General features: G+C 51.9%; 1 protein-coding gene across 5 annotated transcripts in view; it reads right to left on the reverse strand.

Moving 5' to 3' along the window:
* Positions 1-2,907: 2,907 nt before the first annotated feature.
* Relt (RELT TNF receptor) overlaps positions 2,908-19,312 on the reverse strand; it is a 17,496-nt gene continuing 1,091 nt past the window's right edge. The window contains exons 2-12 of one of the 5 annotated variants that reach the window (XM_031387555.1): positions 18,897-18,987; positions 9,851-9,920; positions 8,460-8,534; positions 8,173-8,339; positions 7,914-7,993; positions 6,834-7,091; positions 5,594-5,674; positions 5,217-5,298; positions 4,820-5,071; positions 4,194-4,392; positions 2,908-4,029 (exon numbers count right to left, since the gene is read on the reverse strand). In XM_031387555.1, coding sequence (XP_031243415.1) covers positions 3,982-4,029; positions 4,194-4,392; positions 4,820-5,071; positions 5,217-5,298; positions 5,594-5,674; positions 6,834-7,091; positions 7,914-7,993; positions 8,173-8,339; positions 8,460-8,534; positions 9,851-9,895 — 1,287 coding nt within the window. In that variant the 5' untranslated portion in view covers positions 9,896-9,920; positions 18,897-18,987 and the 3' untranslated portion in view covers positions 2,908-3,981. Of the gene's footprint in view, positions 4,030-4,193; positions 4,393-4,819; positions 5,072-5,216; positions 5,299-5,593; positions 5,675-6,833; positions 7,092-7,913; positions 7,994-8,172; positions 8,340-8,459; positions 8,535-9,850; positions 9,921-15,574; positions 16,844-18,040; positions 18,860-18,896; positions 18,988-19,312 lie in introns of those variants that run through there. The other 4 variants (XM_031387556.1, XM_031387553.1, XM_031387552.1 and 1 more) reach the window with 4 other exon arrangements.

Raw genomic sequence — 19,312 nt, forward strand, 5'->3', positions numbered from 1 at the left:
ATCTGAAGACAGCTACAGTGAATTACACTGGAGTGAGCAGGGATGGCAGAGGTCCTGAGTCCAGTTCCCAGCAGCCACACACATGATGGCTCACGGCCATCTGTACAGCTACAGTGTACTCATACACATAAAATAAATAAAAAAATAAATCTTTAAAAAAAAAAAGTGTGCACCACCATGCCCTGGGAGGCATATGCTTTTGAAACCTCAAAGCCTGCCCCCCAAACAAGGCCACACCTCCTGATCCTTCTCAAACAGTTGCACCAACTGGGGACTAAGCATTCAAATAAATGAGCCTTCTAGGGATAATTCTCATTCAGACCTTCACACACTTCTTGGGCATCCAACCACTTTTCTTTCCCAGGGCCTGGCCCTGACAGTTCATGTTCCACAGCTAATAGACCAAAGGCTCAGCATACTCAACTTTAAAGTGCCCCAAAGTGATCACTCCAGAAGTTGAAGCTAGGTGTGTGCCCCTGTGGTTAGTCAGCCAAGTTGTATTAGGTTCAATAATGTTTTAAAACTTTCCAAGAATTGGGCTACAGCACAGAGACACCAGGCTTGCATAGCTTGGGTAGGGCCCTGAGTTCCATCCCTAATGCTGCAAGATCAGTAAAACTCCCCATGGGGTGGGTATTGCAGGTCCACCTGCTGGACCACTGCTACTTTGTCCCATGCTACAGTGGAAATTGGTACACCAAGCCTCACTTCTCCTCCTGACATCCTCCCAGCCTTTCGTTCTGACCATAATCCATTGTGGACCAGACTAAGGGAGAAGAGGATACTTTATCTGAGAAGGGCTAAAACATCTTAGGCTAATTTCTATGTCACAATGGCAGGGCTATTTTCTAGAAGTGGGCAGAGAGCTAGAGATTGGACCCTACTTGCTCTTTCTTCCAACTCCCACCGCCACCCACTGAGAAGAGCTGCAGGGATTTGTAGGAAACTTTTCCAAGGGAAGGTGGGGCTGTGGAGACCAAAAATGTCACACACCTGCAGCATATCTTTGCCTTGATGTTGGGAGGTTGATGACACAAGAAGCAAATGAAACAAGCCATTCTTTCAGCAAGCAGGAGCAGGGTAGAGACGTGCTTATAGTGATAGAGGTATCCTAACCCGCCTGGAAGCCTTAACATGGTGTCTCCACCCTGACTGGTATCTGAATGTGTCTCTAATCTAGCCTTCCCAGAGAATGGCTGGGGTCCTACCTCCTGCCTCACTCTCCAGGACACACTCTTATCTTCATATGCCACCCAAATGGCTGTTATCCAAATCCTAAGTAGTAAGTGGGGCCCATGAGTTGGCTGGCTGAATGGATAGGCAAATTAGAGTAGCCAAACCTAGAGATACATAAAGTAAATGGATGCCAAATGCACCGCACCCTGCAGCCATAGGAGTCATTTCCTTGGATACCCAGGAGACCCTGTCTACTCCCAGTTCACAAAAGTCCCAGAGTATCTTGTACCCAGGATAAGGATGTGGGGAGAAGCAGGGATAGGTGGGCTTTTAAAATGTCTGCCCAGGTGGGCAGTGGTGGCGCACGCCTTTAATCCCAGCACTTGGGAGGCAGAGGCAGGTGGATTTCTGAGTTCGAGGCCAGCCTGGTCTACAGAGTGAGTTCCAGGACAGCCAGGGCTACACAGAGAAAACCTGTCTCGAAAAACCAAAAAATCAACAGTGGCTTTTTTTTAATTCCCTCCTTTCCTGGCACTGCTAGGCCAGCTTCCTACCTTAGTTTCTGCCCAGAAGACTTCTGTCCTTAGTGAAGCCACCTGGTCCCCTCTTCCAGACTAGGCTTTTACACCTCCAGTAGTGTTTGCGTGTGTCACTCCCTCCCATATTAATCAGTATACCACACACTGACAAAACCCTAACTTAAGGTCCCACTGGCCATGGCGACTTTGGTATGAGATGGTGTTTCCTGATTTACCTGGTATTGGTCCTGGTCTCACCACATTCCTTAGGAAACTCACCAAAACCCTGTCCATTCCCTAGGGCAAGACAGCCTTCCTGGCCTCTCAGCCAACTTCCCCCAAAATCTACATCCATTCTTGGCCACCAGGACCCTGATGATCAGGCCCTGGGGTCTGCCCTAAAACTGTTTTAAAACATGGACCCTCTCTCCCCAGTTGTAAATGCCCATCTGAGTGTAAGATGTTCTTGTCACTCAGATCAGTCTCCTAAGAGCTCAAGGGCTTCATATCAAACCACTTTGGACACCATTAGGTGTTTCCTGCCTCACAACCCATAAGAGTTCCAGCAGGTCTGCCCTCGGAATCTCTTGGCTCCTTCTGTTTCTCCTGTCACTTGTTATGCAGACAGCTATAACAACTTCCTGTTCTAGGTGTTTCTGTGCTTTACACTGTGGCCAAACAGGCCAAAGCTTTGCCTCTTCCTAACTGCTATGGGGACCCTCCACCCACTTACTGATCTGACCTTTACACATGTTGCTCCCACTTGATGGGTCACATTCCCCTCCCATGCTGTGAGCTTCCATATAACTGCTGCTTCCCCTAGAGCTCATATTACTTCATGTCAACACATGTAAAATACATAAAATTCTAAACAGAAAAAAAGCTCATTCATAATTTTCATAATGATTTTATATTGCAATGAAAATATTCTGGATATACTGGGTTAAAAATATTAAGTTTACCCTTTTTCTAGAAAACTTTTTGGAATGATTACGGGAACACGTTCAATCACATGTATGGCTCAGCCTGTATTTCTATGGGGAAACCTGGCCTCTGGGGGACCTCCGTGAGAATGAGACAAGGAGCCACCTCTGCCTATTTCCCTGGTTTCAGAGGAAGGTGCTGATAAGGGGGAGGATGATGTGTTGCACACCTGGCAGGGCCTTGGAGGTGAGCAGTTTTCAGAGAGGATTCAGGGAAAGGAAGCACCTTGTGACAACATTTTCCACCTTTTATTACTCAAGTGTTGGGGGCTGGAGATGGAGGGGCAGGGCAACAGCAGGTTTCAATAAATAAGAAATGGGATGGGCAGTGGGCCCCGCGCCTGCACGGCCCCACATAAATAACGAGGCACTGAGCCAGAGCAGAGACTAAGACAGGCTGGATTGGCAGTCACCCCTGCTACCCAAAACTCAGGCAGACACTGTACCACAGGGGCATGGAAAACCACAGGCACAGGCACTCTGGCTCGCCAGGCTCCTCTTCCCTCAGCTCCAGAGCTTGAGGGCAACAGGGTGGACTGAGGCTCTGCACCAGAGAGCCCTGTCCAAGTCAAGTCATTTTTCAGTTTCATTAAAAATAGCAGGGTAGGGGCAGGCACATGCATTAAGCCCCTTCTGTAGGCATTACCATAATAGACAGTCCCATGGGAGCCGTGAAGTCCAAGGCCCAGGAAGCAGCAAAAACAGGCCAGATAAAGCTACTAATGGGAGGGTAGCAAAGTCAAGCTCCCCCCAACAGGACTCAGCCCAGAATCTGCAAAGAGCTGGAGAGGTCCTGAGAACTGAGCTCTCCTCCCCCAACGTCACAGTCAGTACCTAGGGATAAGCCCAGGATTGGAACCCAGGTACTCTGCCACCAGTACAGGGCTCTTTGCTACCCCTTCCCTTTATAGGGCCTGCCAAAGAGAGGGAGTCACATCCAGGGTCCAGGACATGGGCAAGAGTGGCTAGTTCCCAAGGCACAAGCTAGGGACCAGGTACAGGTACCACTCCTCCACTAAACCAGACCTCTAAGGGACAGAGGGCTCCTATGATGTGTTCAGGGCAGGCACAGGGTTACAGCACCCTGCATGGAAGTAACCAGGGCTGCAGGGATAGGGTGGGCTCTTGATCTCCTGCTCACGTGCTGTGCTGCAGGCAGCCTCCTCAGTGGGGCGGACGGTCCCACCTCCAGGACTTGGCCTTTGCTGTATCTTGGTCCTCAGTCCCAGCTGCAGCTCTCCCTCCTGCCGGAAGCCTTCAGAGCCTCCAAGGACAGGGCAGAGTATTGAATTCTAGACAGCCCATCAGATGACCAGGTTGCTTTCACTTAGCCGGACCACATAGCGGCTCTCCTGGGGGTCAGGGTTGAAGGGTCGGAGCTGAGTCAAGAGGCCACCTTAGGCTTCAAAAAAATGGCATCTACCCAGAGCTCCCCATACTGCCTCCATGGGCCTCTCTTCTGTCAGGGTTGACCCAGGTGCTAACACAAAAATCCCCCCCACCCTTCAGCACTCACCTCAGCCTTGTTCTCTGCTGGGGGCTTCAACCACTTAGGATGGCTTCCACCACTTCCCAGCAGTGCCCGCTGCTCGGGAGGAAGACCAGGCTGTGGGGAGTCAGGGAGATCACCCTCTGAAGGCCCAGCCTCTGTGATGGTCTTCACCTCAGATAACAATGAACTGGTCCGCTGCTCAGGAATACGAGCCACACGGAACCTGTATGGAGAGGTGGTACCAACACCCCTCATCAGAGGGGAATCCCAGGCCAGAGAAGGCAGTACCTACTAGGTCACCCTGCAATTTCCAAGATATCACACTGGTCGAGCCTCTTAGACTACTCAAGAGTCTTTCTCAGCCCCCCGGCTATTTGTGTCCAGCTCCCAGCAACCCCATATCTAGGCTAGAGGGGTACAGACAGACCCTCGGTCTAAGAAGTCCCAGATGTGATAAAACTAAGACTGTGCATGCCTCAGGGACCCAAATGCTCCATGTGACATAGCACAGCGGGAAATGATGACCTTTCGGCCACCTACACTACCCAGAGAAGCCCAGGAAAGCCTGGTCAGCACTACGCTGACCCACAGACTCGCCTTTATCCAGGCTGTCACGTTATTCCACACTCTGCTCGGTCTGCCCACCTTACCTGCCCACAGACAAGATGGTAATCTCGCCCTGACGTCCTGGCTTGGCACTAGCCTTGGGACCCCTGGATGTAGTAAGAAGGGAGGGAGCAGGAGTGGTGGCAGCTGCTGCCTCAGGAGACAGCAGCACCTCTGGCCACTTCTGGCTACAACGGGAACAGCAGGGCCCAGAGAGTGAGGCCAGGCCCTGCACAGTGTGGAGGTGGTGGTGATGTGGGCAGATGTGGGGCATGCTGGGGGAGGCCGGCTGCAGCCTGTGGGAAGAACAGAAATGGTCACTGGAGCAAGCCAGAAAAGGATACTCCATCAAGGAAAAGGACAAAGGTAACAAGAAAGGGAACAGACCTAAGAGGAGATCCCCAGGAGACACGCTGGGGGTCTGAGGGCCCCACCCCTCACCTGGGTACAGGCCTGTGGCTTGTCTGTACCAGCTGTTTGCTGTGATATTCTTTCAACAGCTCCTCCAGGGCCGCTGCATTCTCTGTGGACAGATGGAGTCAGAACCTAGCTCTAAACTGAAGGAGCACCCCACCCCACCTCAGCAGATAGTCCCTGCCTATTCCTATATCTGTGTCCCAGGGCCCGAACTTTGTGCCCTTCCTCCATCCCTTACAAGTCAAGATCAAAGACAAAAATACAGCCAGGGTCAGAGCCCCCATCAAACTGAGGCTTTGGAGGCGGAGCTGGGCAGGATTTCCCCCAAGTATTAGCTAAGGCTCTAGGAGGAGACCCTCCACTCCCAGGCACAGGGTGAAACAGAAAGACCCTCTCTTCACCTTTCTTCTCTGTGATCAGGCGCACCAGGACTCCAATGGTGTCTTCATTGGCATCCTCTGTCCTATAGGCGGGATTGATCCCTGGAGAAAAGAAAAGGAATCCATGATTCTAGGCAAGATGGGGCTCAAGGCTCCCAAGCTACACCAGGATCTACTGGCAGAGGGCGCCACAGACCTTGCTTCAAGTTGCAGCAAACTCTACTGTGGAGTTCAGGTGACAAGACAGCTAAGTCCATCACCAGTGGGCTACCTAGACTTAAAAAAGTATGCTGTCATACACCCAGAAACTCCAAGTGCTCAGTGGTCTCAGGACCATCTGAAAGCCACATCCCTGCACACTACATCAGCCTCTTCCAGGTAGTCACTGGACCTTTCTTGGCCTCAGGGAGCTATGGCTCTCCATGCTCAGAACTCCCAACACCTCTCCAGGCCTATTACCTCTCTGCACACCATCCTGTCCATGAAACTATTTAACAGCTTTGCACTTAACCCTCAAGAGTGTGAGAATGGGCTGTTGTGATGGGTCCTAAGCTGTAGTATATTTCCAAAATTGTGTACCCAGGCAGCAGCCAGACTAGCAAAAGTGCAGTTTTAGGTAAAATGGCCCTGATTTATACTACCTTCTTACCCGCTCACTCCATGATTCAGTGTTAGGAGCTGGAGGGGTCCCTGGAAAGTGAGCATGGGAGATTTGTATTACTCTTGTTGACCAGAAGGTTCCTGATGGCCCAGAGCAGTGCATATATGCCTATGAGATCTCTACACTTCAAGGCATTGGTAAGCAAGAGAAGAAATGAGTTCAAGGCCCTCTCCCTCTGGTTCTAGTACTTGTATCTCAGACTACAGTGGAACTGAAAACTGAACCCTGTGTAGTGCCTGCCAGCCAGCCCCACCTGATGTAGGGCATTCTCATGCTTCAGACCAAAGGCCACAGGTCATTTTGAACCAAACAGCTATAGCTTGTGGCCCCTACAGAGTCCCAATCCTACAGTGGAGCAGGGCCTCACCCAGAGCAGGAATCTCACCAATACCACTTGACCCACTTGCTGTTTTACCTCTGCCTATTGCCATAGTTCAGCTCCTTGTCATCCTCCATGTCAGCCTGTACTGTTGGCCATCAAAGCTGCTACACAGCACCTCCAGGAAGCCTCCTGATTAGCTCTCTCCTGTCAGACCCCTAGACCAGGAAGGTTCCCTCTAAAGCCCCTAGTCTCCCCACGTGGACCCAGCCAGATCTTACCGCTGCCTCCTCCACCAGAGCTGGGCCCAACTTCCTTTTGGGCTGTGCAATGGTAGCCCTTCCGCTTGAGCAGGTTACACACCAGGATGCCCAAAAGCCCCATGAGACAAAAGACAGGAACGATGGCAATCACTGCATACTGGGTAGCCGTCTCCTCAGGACCGCCTGCTCGGGTGCCATTCCCAGGCTGCCGAGGTTCACCATTGCTACTGGTACCTGCTGCCACTTCGACGCCACGCCGGCCACGCCGCCCTAACTCTGAATACCACAGCAGATGAACACAAGGAAGCAGAGAAAAACATAAAAAGAAGTGGCTAGGCTGGTAGTGTCCCTTTTCAGTCCCAGAAAGGCTCTCTGCCTGACCTGCTGCATCTGTCCACTTCACCACAGACAAGATTGGGATGATCTTGCCTTGGCCTTGCCTTGGGAGTCCTGGCTAGGTCTGGATAGAGGGCTGGGAGCAGGAATGGTGGCAGCAGAATCTGGACGTGAAGTTGGAGGGGAAATCAAGTCCCCATACAGCCTACCCTGCCACACTAAGAAGACAAAGGCCAGCTCATGCCATTCTTCCTTGACTATCCAATCAATTATACAGTGAGACTTCCTTGGGCCTCAGCCTACATCTGCCTCTCATACACATGTATAGAGTGGACAGATACGTATACATGGTACATTCCTGGGCAAAGGGACACAGGATTTCGCCTTCTCACAATAGCACATGAGTTAGTAGCCTCAAGGGATGTCTGGCTCAGTGGGAAAGGTCACGTGTATGTGTTCATGGATATGTGTGAAGGCACGTGTGCATGCTCACATGCATCTTTAGGGTTCTTATGGAAAGGATAGGGACAAGGACCGAACAGGATATGAACCCCCAATTCTAATAATGGTAGCTGCCTGATGCTGGATTGTCTCTACTACTCAAAAGTCAGTAAAGTGGCTGGCCATATATCGCTGAACTATTTCTGGCTGCCTGTTCTCCTATAGGCTGGAAGAGGACCTGACTTCCCTACATGGATGCTGTAGCAACTCCTAGGCTCAAGTTCACTGACCCCCTTTCCTAGCCCACTGCCTTCCACTCACCGTCACAGCCACCAGTACTTGGAGGTGCCTTGGAACAAGGTTGACACGGAACATGAGGAACTCCCTGTGGCCCAAACCACCTGCAAGGAGGGAAGATGTCACTGAGGTCCAGAAGTAAAAACCTGTCCTTAGGAAAAATTGGATTCCTTCCTACCAAGGGCCCTCAGTGGTGCCCCCGTACATGTCACATATGGGAAGAGGCCTACTCAGAGCAGTGGGACGAGAACCTAGCATAAGCCCCACTTCACCCTGTGCTCACCCACGTTGGCAGTCTCCACACATTGTATCATGAGTTGCTGTGCCAGCCTGGGCCTCCAACCTCTTTTGAAGGCTGCAGCGGTAATGAGGCTGGCAAGGATGGGAGTCCCATGAGGCTGAAAAGGTGCCTGGGGGGCAAGTTCTGCATAATGTGCCCTGCCCAGGATCCTGTGGGAGGGGAAGAAGATTACAAGGCCTGAAGCCAGGCCAGAAGCCCTGGGACATCCAGGCTGAGGCCTTCCCTCTGCCCTCAGGAATCATCCCAGGACAGGACAGCACATCGCTCACCAGGTCAGGCTCCTTGCCAGGTGGACACAGCCAAGGAGTTATTGGTGTTGGAGTTGCCAGGGGCCAGGGCAGCAGCTGGAAGAATGCAGGTGGAGCAGAGGACATGGTGACAGAGGAAGACAATGTTAAAACATGGGGCCTGCAGGGTCATCTACTCACTACCTACTTCCTGAACAGAGCGTGAATGGCAGACTACACAAGCTCCCTACCCAGGCTTCAGGGCCTGCCTCAGCCAGTTCTGCTGCACTGCCAGTGTTTGGGTAAAAAGAGAATTATATTTGCTTCTGGAAAATACTGGAAAGCCCCAGACAGGCTCAGGACCTCAAGCCCTTGAGCCTCTGAATTACAGCCCTCTCAGATGAGCTACACCTCTTCACCCCAGACGGATGAGGAGGAAATGCTTCCGAATTCCTCCGAGATTGTCTCCCTTCCTGCTGCACACTCCCCTCACCCCTAAGCTGAGCATGTCATTAACTACCCTCTGTTTATCATGCCTACAGCCAAGTCTGCAGCTGGTGCTTACTTACTATTCTGGGCCCAGAGCTGAGTCTGAGACCACATCCTTCTCTGTGACCTCCCCCTGTGGCAAGGCCACCCCATTCATACCTTGCACCTAAACAGGGAATGCCATGTTCCAAAGGAACACTCTTCCAGCTGTGGATTACAAGCCCCTCCCTGATGGCCTCCCTTTGCTTCCCACTCAATCAAATGGACTACCTGCCCTGACTCCTGCTGTGGGAAGACCCTGTCCTCTAACTTGGCCCCAGCTACTAGGGCTAGGAAGCTCCAGGGCCAGTTACCCTGAAGGTAGAATGTCAGCCTGTCTCTCAGCAACTGCTAAGGCTGCATGCTACCTCCTGGAGACCTCGGCTTATTTTCTCTGAGCTTCCAGAATTACAGCAGAAAGACCACCACAGATCAGACCTCAGACCTGCTCGAGGCTACAAGTCTGTAGGTCCTCTGACTCCAGCCCCAGAACCGGGGCTTCCTTCAATTAATACAGATCCTACATCCAGCACATGAGTTATTCAATTTCTTCCAGGTCTCCACCTATCCTCCTAGCCCTGTCCCACAGCTGCAGGAGGCAGGCACCTTGCCCTCAGTCATGCCTGCAAATGCTAGGAAATCCCTCCGGCTCATGTACAAATTGATTGGGAAAGCTATATTCTCTGGTTTGGATGTCATGAGTAGAAGAGATTGTGTCTGTCTCTACAGCATCACTACTGAATGCCAGGTAGTACAAGTAGATGCTTCATCGGGTCTGAAGGCCCTGGATGCTTCCCAGAAGGAGACAAGCATTTAAGTTCCCCAGAGCCTGAGGCTCTGGAACAGGACCTGCATCCCCCCACTCCCCCTTAGAGTGCTGATTGCATGCTCAGAATCCAACTCACCACAAAGAGGCAAGACAGGGGCCAGCACAGCAAGGTCCGCTTCATTCTCAGGCTCTGGAGTGACACTGACCTAGGGCAGATAAAGGAAGATCAAGAGAGCAGCCAGACCAGGCAGGCAGCTGCTGTCTCCCTCCTAGCCACATTCACGATGACAGGACTTGCTGGGTGCTAGGCAAGCATTTGTCCCACATGGTGGGATGCAGGTCTGAGCAGAAATAGAACTGACATGTTTAGGGCCAGCTGGACAGGCCAAGGCTGGAGGGAAGCTGATGGCTCTCTAGTTCAGGTTTTCCAGAGGTTTCCCAGTGCTTCCTTCCTCTTCCATAGACAGCCAGGTGTCCTGAGGTATCAGAGAAGGCCAAGAAGAAAGAAGCTGGGGAAGTTCTGAGCTGGGGATTAAAATGGCTACCGCCTCTAGCCCTATTAGCCCCAACTTCTCACAGCTCCCAGACCACTCTCACACTGCCTCAATTCTTGCAGGTTCTGCTATGGGAAGGCCCTAATTTTCATACCCAGCTCAAAGGCCTGTATGTAGAAGTACTTCTAGAAGTCTGGCTCACAGGCTGCAACCCCTGCTTGCTCTGTCACCTGTTATTCCTCTACACCTCTCCCAGGGAGGCCTGGGAATATGTGCTTGCATCTCTGCTTGCCCATGTGTCATGGCAGACCTGGGAGTATCATGATAGCTAGCATTCAGCTTGCTGGAGCCTCTCCAGCAACTCCTATATGCCAGACTCTGCACTAGGAAATTAGGAACACCAATGTCCACAGAGGACACTATGGTAAACAGATTAAGAGACAATGTTCCCACTCTGAGATGTTTCAGAGAACCATCAATGCCAGCTCCCCAGCCCACTGGCCCAAGACTGAGTAAGACTCCCTCTGATGCCCAGAGAGCACTACCTCTAGAGAAGTCTCTAGCTAACGGACAAGGTTGGAATAGCAGAAAAGATTCAGATTAGACAACAGAAAGTTCATGTGTATTTCCCAGAGACTTGGCTTCAGGGTCATAGGCTAGGATAGAATGTTCATCAGGCCTCAACAGAAGCTATGAGCAACTTTTGATCACAAGCTTAGCCGTCCTCCACACCATTGGATGAGGGGTCACAGGATGCTTGATGCCAAGCCTGACAGGACTTATTACTTGCAGGAAGTTCCAGGTCACAGAGCCCCCTCTCTGCTGGGAGCCAGTCTTCCCAGCTGGAAATAAGAGTGGAGCAGAGGAAACCTATCTGCCACCTGACCTGGGCCTGGCCCCACAAAGACCTTAGCAGGGCCAGGGGTTCATGTTACACTCAGGGGACAGGGAGGAGCAGCCGGCACATCATCCAGGGACTCTCCAGGTCACTGGCAGCAGGCCCCTCTTGGGCCTCAGGCCAACTAAGGGGAAAACCAGAGACAGGGAAGGCCAGGCTCCAGAGTAGGTAAAGGCCACATGTGGCACTCAATACTCAACAGGTGCACTCCTGACTCATCCCTTGACCTGTCCTTCCTCAAATTCGGCCACAAATCTGCCTTCCAGGTTCTACACCAGTGTCTTTTAACTCTCCCTGGTACTGTGCCCCCTCAAGACCATCTCCTATGGCCTCTCCAGTTCATCAAAGGATCTCACCACCACAGACCTGACCACAAACCCCAAGTCTTCAGGCTGTCCCCACACCATGCTCCCAGCCCCAGCAGTCCTTCATATCCCCAGGCAGTTTAGAGGGCTAGAACAAGGATGGAAAGTAAGAGGCAAAATCCCAGAGGCCCATGACCACCCAGACCCTAACTGCACCTGCTGGGTGACCTGAGCCGCAAGGAGAGCTTATGTGGCTGTCCATCTGCAGACAGGCCAGAAACCAAGTGATCTGGAGACTTCCTGGAGGAAAGTGAGGGTCCAGAGGCCCAGTCTGAAGCCAGAGTGGGCCCACTCAGGCATATCCACAGGCAGCCGCCGCCCAGCACCCCCTGCCTTCTAATTATGCACCTTCTAATTACCACAAAACTGGCACTTACTGCAGTCTGGCTGCATGCCCCCTCTCTAACCAGACTGAACCCCTACTCCTACCCCCTTCTGCCTGCTCAGGCACATGCACACGTGTGCACACCTGCTGCTTCAGCCTCTGCCTCCTAGTCCTCTAGGATCCAAAACACTACCCTGGAAACCCATAGGAAAGCAAGTTCAGAGAACTCCTAGGCTAGGAGGGGTCAGCAGAGCCCTTCCCCATACTTCTCTCGTCTAGAAGGCCAAACACTCAGTGATACCCCAAAGCATAACACCTCCTGGAGGACAAGTGCCAGAAATGAGAACACTGAAGCCCAAGAGTAAAGGGTAATGCCCATAAAGCCCTTCCAGCCCCAGGGTACCCAAGGGAGGAGAGGCACCCTAGCTACACAGAGTTGAAGAGGCAGGGTTCTAGCAGAGAAGGAAGTTAGCGCAAAGGCCACTCCTCCAAATCTCCTAACCCTGAGCATCCTCACAGCTACTAATTCCCTGTGACACTTGAGCTACCAGCTTCCCTAGCCTCAGTTTCCTCATCCACAGGATGGGTTGTTTATCTCCTGTGCAAAAGCCTGTCATGAAGCTTAACCCACGTAATGGGCTTCAAGCAGGTCACGGGATTTCCTCCCCACACCCCCCATGGGGTGGTAATTAAGTATTTGTTGGCTTGCTTGTTCACAGCTTGTCCCCCAACCAGACAGCAGTCAGAACAGGGATGTCTGCTTTACTCACCACAAAGCCCAGCACCTAACCCAGGCATGGAACTCGATGCCTCTACCAAACGGGTTCAGAGGCCGGGGAAAAGAGGGGCTTTTTAAGAAAAAAAAAAAAAAAAAAAAAAAAAAGCTAGCCCTTTAGAAAAGTGCCCAAACAATGAGAACAGAAATTTCTTGAGTACAAGCCAACTAGCAAAGCTACAACAGGCTCCAAGCTGCATAGAAGCTGCCAGTGGAAGCTCCCCAAGGGAGGAGCAGTCCTGGAGGCCTCACAGAAAGAGGAAGCTATACTGCCTGCCGAGGCCTTAGGCTGCTTCCTCTTTCCTAGAACCAAAGCTGTGGTTTACCCCTGGCCTCAGCCAAGGGCCCCCAAGCACACTCCCAGAGATCTCCCAGGACCTCTGTCCTCTGGGTAACATCACCTGCAGCCTAGGTGTCCTGACAGATGTGTGTGCCCTGAGCCAGCTCTCCTGCTCTCAGAATGGCTTCCCAGTGTACCTCTGAAAACCTCCTTACACCAACGCGCACACATACGCCAGCCACCTTAGGTCTCTTTCTCTGCTCCTTGAAGCTTCTTTCAAGGCAGAGATGAGCTACCTGCTGTTTCCTCTGCCCAGAAACCCTCCTATCACTTTTGGCCAACACCTACTCTCCTCAGAGTGTAGTTCAGAGTCACTTCCTCCTCAGCTATGGTGCCATGTCCCCAGCCTCTTTCTCACCACAAGCTGTCCTTTATGCCCGGGGCTATGCTGGGTGTGTGCTGTACCGGAGGTGAGAAGCAGAAGAGATGTCTCAGTAGACCAGACTAGTTATGCCAGGGAAGGCAGGCCAGAGAGAACACACACCACTGGTAAAGGAGTCTAGAGGCCGGCTTTCTCTTAACTCGGTTCTGAAACCCTCTGCTAACCTGGGGAAACATCACTGAACACAGCCTGCCCTCCTCTGTTCTTCACTGTTTGTGAGGCTCTGGAGCCAGTGCAGAGCCTTATGTGAGCATGAAAAGAGAATTTGCATTTAGTCTCAGCCTAGGACTGGCACAGAGTAACCCCTCAAAAGCACACACTACACTTCACCATGACTCAGTCTCCCCATGTCTGACCAGCAAGTGTGCAGTGCCAGGAAGTTCTCATTTGTGTTTAGGATCAGTGGTTAGTAAGGTAGCGGAGGGAGGTGTAGGAGAGGAGTCTGGGAAGACTGGCAAGCAGAGTCCAGGTCATGCTGAGCTTGTACTTTTCCCAGAGCCTATGGGAACCCTGAGGAGTTAAGCAGAGGAAGCAAAACACTGAGTGATTTGCCTCTAGGCAGGCAGGTGAGCTAGGCTGCCAGCCAAGTGAGGGCACTGAGGGAGAGGGAGGTGGGATCAGGGACCACCTGGGGTAGGTCAGGTAAGAAGGCAGATTCTGCTTTCCAGCCTGTGGCCTTCTCTGCAGCCTCTAGAGGCAAGGGTTGCCTGGAAACACAGCTGGACACAGGCCTTCCTCGCAGTGGCTGCACCAGACAGCAACAAAGGCAACAACATCAATAGAGAAATCCAGGTTAGTAAAGGACCCAGTGGTTCCCTGGCAACTGGGGCTGAAGTAGGGCAGTGCCCACACTGGGCACCAGTTAAGGCTGCTAAGCATGGCTGGCTTCCCTAACAGAAGGGGACCAACCTCAGCTGGGGACTATCCCTCACCCTGGCTCACCTCAATTCCCATAGAACTGAATATTCCCTTTCAGACTTGAGTAAACAGGTTGAGGGGGTCACCTATGGGGGTCCCACGGCCTGTAAGTACTGGCTGGAGGCCAGAACTGCCTCATCTCTGCCTTTCCAACTCTGAAGCCTAGTTCTGACTCTGCAGGCATTCCCTTTCAAGAGTGCTTGCCAATCTGGTAGCAGGAAGGATAGGGGTGTGTGGAAGGTTTACTAGAAAGACCTAGGCAAGGCCCAAAAGAGGTGTGTTCCCCACCTGGCAGCCTCAGGGCCTCTGAGAACTGCCTGCACCATGCTTATTTGTAGAGTGTGCTAATTTGTACCAGATCATACAGAAAAGCAATGGAAACTATAGGGAGCAAGATGGAAAATCTGGGAATTCCCAGAGACAGGAAGAACAGCTTTCCAGGGCTGCTGTTGAGGCTGAAGGCCCAGAGTTAAACAAAAGCTGTCAGAGGCTATGCAGAAAGAAAGGCACCCCACTCCCTGCTTTCTTCCCAGCACTGGGCAGCCATGACTATGTAGGTCACTCTCACTAGAGTATTCTCCTGTGTGGACCCTCAGAGTCCTATACCACTCACACTTCCAAGCAGCGGGAACTAGGCATGGTTCTGTTCCTCAGACCTCCTGGCTGACACTGGGTCTACATTTCAGCAGCTCCGGTGGTAAGGGGGCAGGAGGGGCTGAAAGGGCTAATTGGCTCCTTAAGGCTAAGAAAAGGGCTGAGGCAGCCAGATCTGGCTCTCTCAGCTCCTCCAGTCTGAGTAGGAAATGAATGCAATCTTCTCCCTCCTGCCTAGGACAAGTCTGGAGATAGAGAAGGGTGTCTGAGACTAGGCAGTCACCCCTGGGACAGGTCTGCAGCTCCCCAAGGACCCTCTCACATGGCCCATCTCCTCTCCAGCCTGAGTCCCGCTGGATCTCTCAACACAGGCTTCCACAATCCATACTAGCAAAAAGGAGGCTAAGATAGGTGAGTAACCTGTAAGAACTTGGTCTAGGACCGGTAGTAAGACAACCCAGTGGGTTAAGGCACTTGCTACCAACACTGAATGGCCTGGGTTCAATTACCAGAATCCACAGAGTGGAAGGGAAAAACTGATTGTGGCAGGTTGTCTTGACTTCCACACCACCACCCTGTCAGTACAGAATAAACAAGCGTATGTAATAATCATTTAAAGCGAAACAGATCTGAAAGACAACACAGCTTACCAACTCTGAAGAGGAAACAGGCAACAGTCAGCTCTTGCCCATGTCACCCACACCTGACACTCCAGGGCTTTCACGGGCCCGCTTTAACCCACATCAATCTTTAAGAACCACGACCATACCTGGACTGCCTCCTTTGGCCCTGAGACAGGACAGCAAGGACCCAGAAGGTGCTGGAAAACAGTTCATCCCTCATTCTTGTTGCTACTCTCTCCTCCCAGAAGTCAGCTTGGCTACAGCCCTGACCACACCTCCACTTTGCCTTGAATTGATAATGAGCCAGGATGGCCTAGAGACTGCTCAGCATCAGCCCTGACCCCATCATCCTAACTTGGTTGACTGGAGTAGAAATTTAGGGAGAGACTGAGGAGAAACCACAGAACTCCTGTTCACTCTCCAATTCCTTAGGCTTGGGTGCTGGGGAATGAGGCCCTGCCCAGAGGAATGGTGCTGAGGCCTGGGTGGGCTATGTGAGACTATCGAGCTAGCTTGGGCAGGACCACCAAGGCTGAGCTCTAGCTCTGTCACTAAGTAGATCTGTGACCTTGAACAGGTCGGTCACTTAACCTCTCTTACAATTCAGGGCCTCACAGGATGTGGATATCTGGGATCTCACCAAAGCAATGGTGGCCAAGAAGCACGTTCTCACAACACAGCCTCACCAGGGCCACAGATGAACTCAGGCTCAAAACAAAGACTGTCCAGTCAAGGCCACCCAGGTGATTGGGTGCCAAAAGCACACTGTGAGGAACCCAAAGAAAGTCTAAGCAGAGTGAGAGAATGCAGGTACCCATGCCGACAGAGGCTTATATGTGCTGGCTTCCACACCAGCTGAGACCACAGAGTCAGGAAAGTAGAGGACTGGACAGACAAGTTCAACAGTTCACATGTAGCCCATAACTTGGGATAATTGTGCCTACTCAGCTGACCTCATGGTGTGGGGGAAGATCCAGAATACACAGGCTAACAGCAACTCTTTACAAGTAGGCCTGGGCCCTGGGCCCTGCCCCCACCCCAGCCTTCAGGAAGTTCTGCTATCAGGGGACCCACTCAGCCATCAGTTCTCCATCTCCTTTGACCCTTCCCAGTAGTGAGGAGGCTGCCTGAGGAGCAGCAAGGAGGCAGAGTGCAGGGCCCACAGGTGCTGAGTTCCCTCTGGAGGTTGAGTATGCATAGGGCCAAGTTTAGCCCTTTCTCCCAAACTCCCGCTTGGACCCTGCCTCTAATAGCCACACAAGGCCCTTCCATCCCCCTCCAGCTGTGCTCACCAACCAGACACACATGGGCAGTTTATTTATAGAGTGCTCGTCTTTCCCAGGGTGGCCCAGGAAAGAAGTCTGAACTTCAAGGCCATAGACCTGGCTGCGAATCCCAGTGGCACTAGGGTCTCCAAAAAAACCTGCCTTCTCCTCTGATTCCTGGCTTCCATGCCTACATCTACAAGAACTGAGGACTCCCTGGAAGACAGGGGCAAAGATTTGATAGCCTTAGGGGCTGAGCACATAGCAGGTATGCAATGCTGACTGCTGTCTCTACCTATCAGCTTAGCATGTACAAGACTCTGGGTTCAATAATGAAAAAAAAAAGGACACACAGAGAGAGCCAAAGCTGGAACAGAAGTTTACAAAGCATCAAGTGGCAGGATAGAAAGTGAACAGGAGAGTCACACCTGCAATGCTAGGGGATATGTGCCCTGCCATTCTTGGAACCCCAGTCTCTCCCTGTGTATGGAGGGGCTGAGCCTGCTGGCTCTGTAAGGTGGGCCTCTCTAGGCTTCCTACCAATGGCAGACATGGGTACCTCCCTCTAGCAACTACCACACCAAACAGAAACCCAGCTTGGCCCCATTGTCATCCCCAGAGGCCCAAGTTCCCAGAATGGTTTGGCTTGGGTGGGGCATGCAGTAGAGCTGGGGGGCTCCATGGGGGCTGGGCCAGAAGGGAAGGTTAACCCTTAGTTAACCCTTCTCCCCTCTCTCCTTCTGGCCCTGAGCTATTTCTACCTCTATGCTGGGGATGGAAATAACTTGGGCTCAGCCCCTGGAGACCAAGACAGCTATTTTCATCAGCTCCAGTCATTCCAGGGAGAACTGAGGGACACCCTGATCCCCAGCCTCAGCTCTAGCCAAGCATCAGCAATGATCAGAATTAGGAAAGGTGTCTGGGAAGAATGGAGAGACAGAGACCCAGGCTGGGTAGGGTACAAGCACAAGGTCATTCCATTTGCTCCCCACCACAGCAAATGAGAGAGTCCAAATAGGGGGGTGGGACACAGGTCATTTTCCTTGACCCCCTCAGGCGGTGCTGCTAACTCCAGATACTTCAGAGCCATGTTAAGTATTTCCAAAGCCAGCTGTAGGCTCTAAAAGGCAGGAGTTAGGTCTTTCTGGGGATCTCTGGCTCAGAGGAGGAGAAGGAACAAGAAGACTAAAACGCCCACTTGCAACTTGCTAGCCATGTGTGCATGCGAATCTCACTACAAACTCATAATGGGGCACCTGTGCCAGGCCTGCCAGCCCAAGTCTGATAGATGGGAGCTCAGATATGCCAAGAGCAACTACTAGGAAAGTGGCGATCCTCTCCAAGTACCTCACAGTCAGAAGGCTTGAATTCCAGTCCTGGCACTGTCCTGAATCTATGCCACCTTGGACAAGCCACTGTGGTTCTCTGGGCCTCAGTCACTCTCTCTATAATAGTTACCACATCTTAGAACGGCTGTAAGGATTCAACAAAACAGCATATTATGAAGTGTTTTAAGTAGAGTCTGTCACTGTCCCCCTCCCCCAAATATCAAACCCACTTCCAGAGAGTCACCAAAAGCAGACCCTCCACATACTACTTATATCAGATGTGGTACCCCATTGCTACTACCACCTCTGGAGCTAGGGAGCCCAGAGGCCACCCATTCTACATGAATTGCACTGACCCTCTTTGTGGGAGCAGGAGCCTCAGAATGGTCTTTCTCAGAGATCAGGCAAGAACTCCAAGACCAGATCAGACCAGACCACTCATTGCTGGAGAACAAATATTCCCTATCTCTCCAACTAGGGGGCCGAAGAAAAGAGCCCTGAGTAGAGAAGTCTCCTTGGATTGAGGTTTCAGTATCCAAAGGACCAGGTGGCTTTTGAGTGGGAGCCTGACTGTTTTGTTTTGTTTTTTGAGACAGGGTTTCTCTGTATAGCCTTGGCTGTCCTGGAACTCACTCTGTAGACCAGGCTGGCCTCAAACTCAGAAATCTGCCTTCCTCTGCCGCCCAAGCGTGCTGGGATTAAAGGCGTGGGCCACCACTGCCTGGCGCCTGACCAGCTGTGGGCAAGACTGTTTCCAGCTGTTCACCAACACATGGGAACCTTGGACCACTCCACTGTGTCACAAGCAGAAGCCTGCCCCCACCCCCACTGCAGTCTTTTTGTCTGGAGGGAAGAGGAGAATGGAGAAGACTGACCCAAAAACAATAGAGGATCCCAAAGTGATGATTCACAGGCCATTCACACCTCTCTGCAGACTGGGAGACTGAGGCTCAGCAGGGGTAGAGTCTGATAACAAAACAGAATACACAGTGCGCCTTGCTAGATGTTGGGGACTTCAATGTGGAGTGGAGACAGAGACCAACTTTGGTCTTCTCTGTGCCAGAGGTGCTAGCCCACTCAGTTTTGGCTTCCTCTGCTAGGTCATGTCTAGGTGCAAACTCACTAAACTTAACTCCTAAGGGTGTCTTGGAGAGAGATCTTTACTCTTAGACTCCTGATCTTCCTTGTCCCCTCAAATACTGGAAGGTGTCAGGTTCCTCCTTGTTGCCTTACACTGTCCTAAGCAGGCAGGCAGCAGTCTCTCTCTCTCTCTCTCTCTCTCTCTCTCTCT

This window comes from Mastomys coucha, unplaced genomic scaffold (assembly GCF_008632895.1).
Source record: "Mastomys coucha isolate ucsf_1 unplaced genomic scaffold, UCSF_Mcou_1 pScaffold21, whole genome shotgun sequence".
Lineage (NCBI taxonomy): Eukaryota > Metazoa > Chordata > Mammalia > Rodentia > Muridae > Mastomys > Mastomys coucha.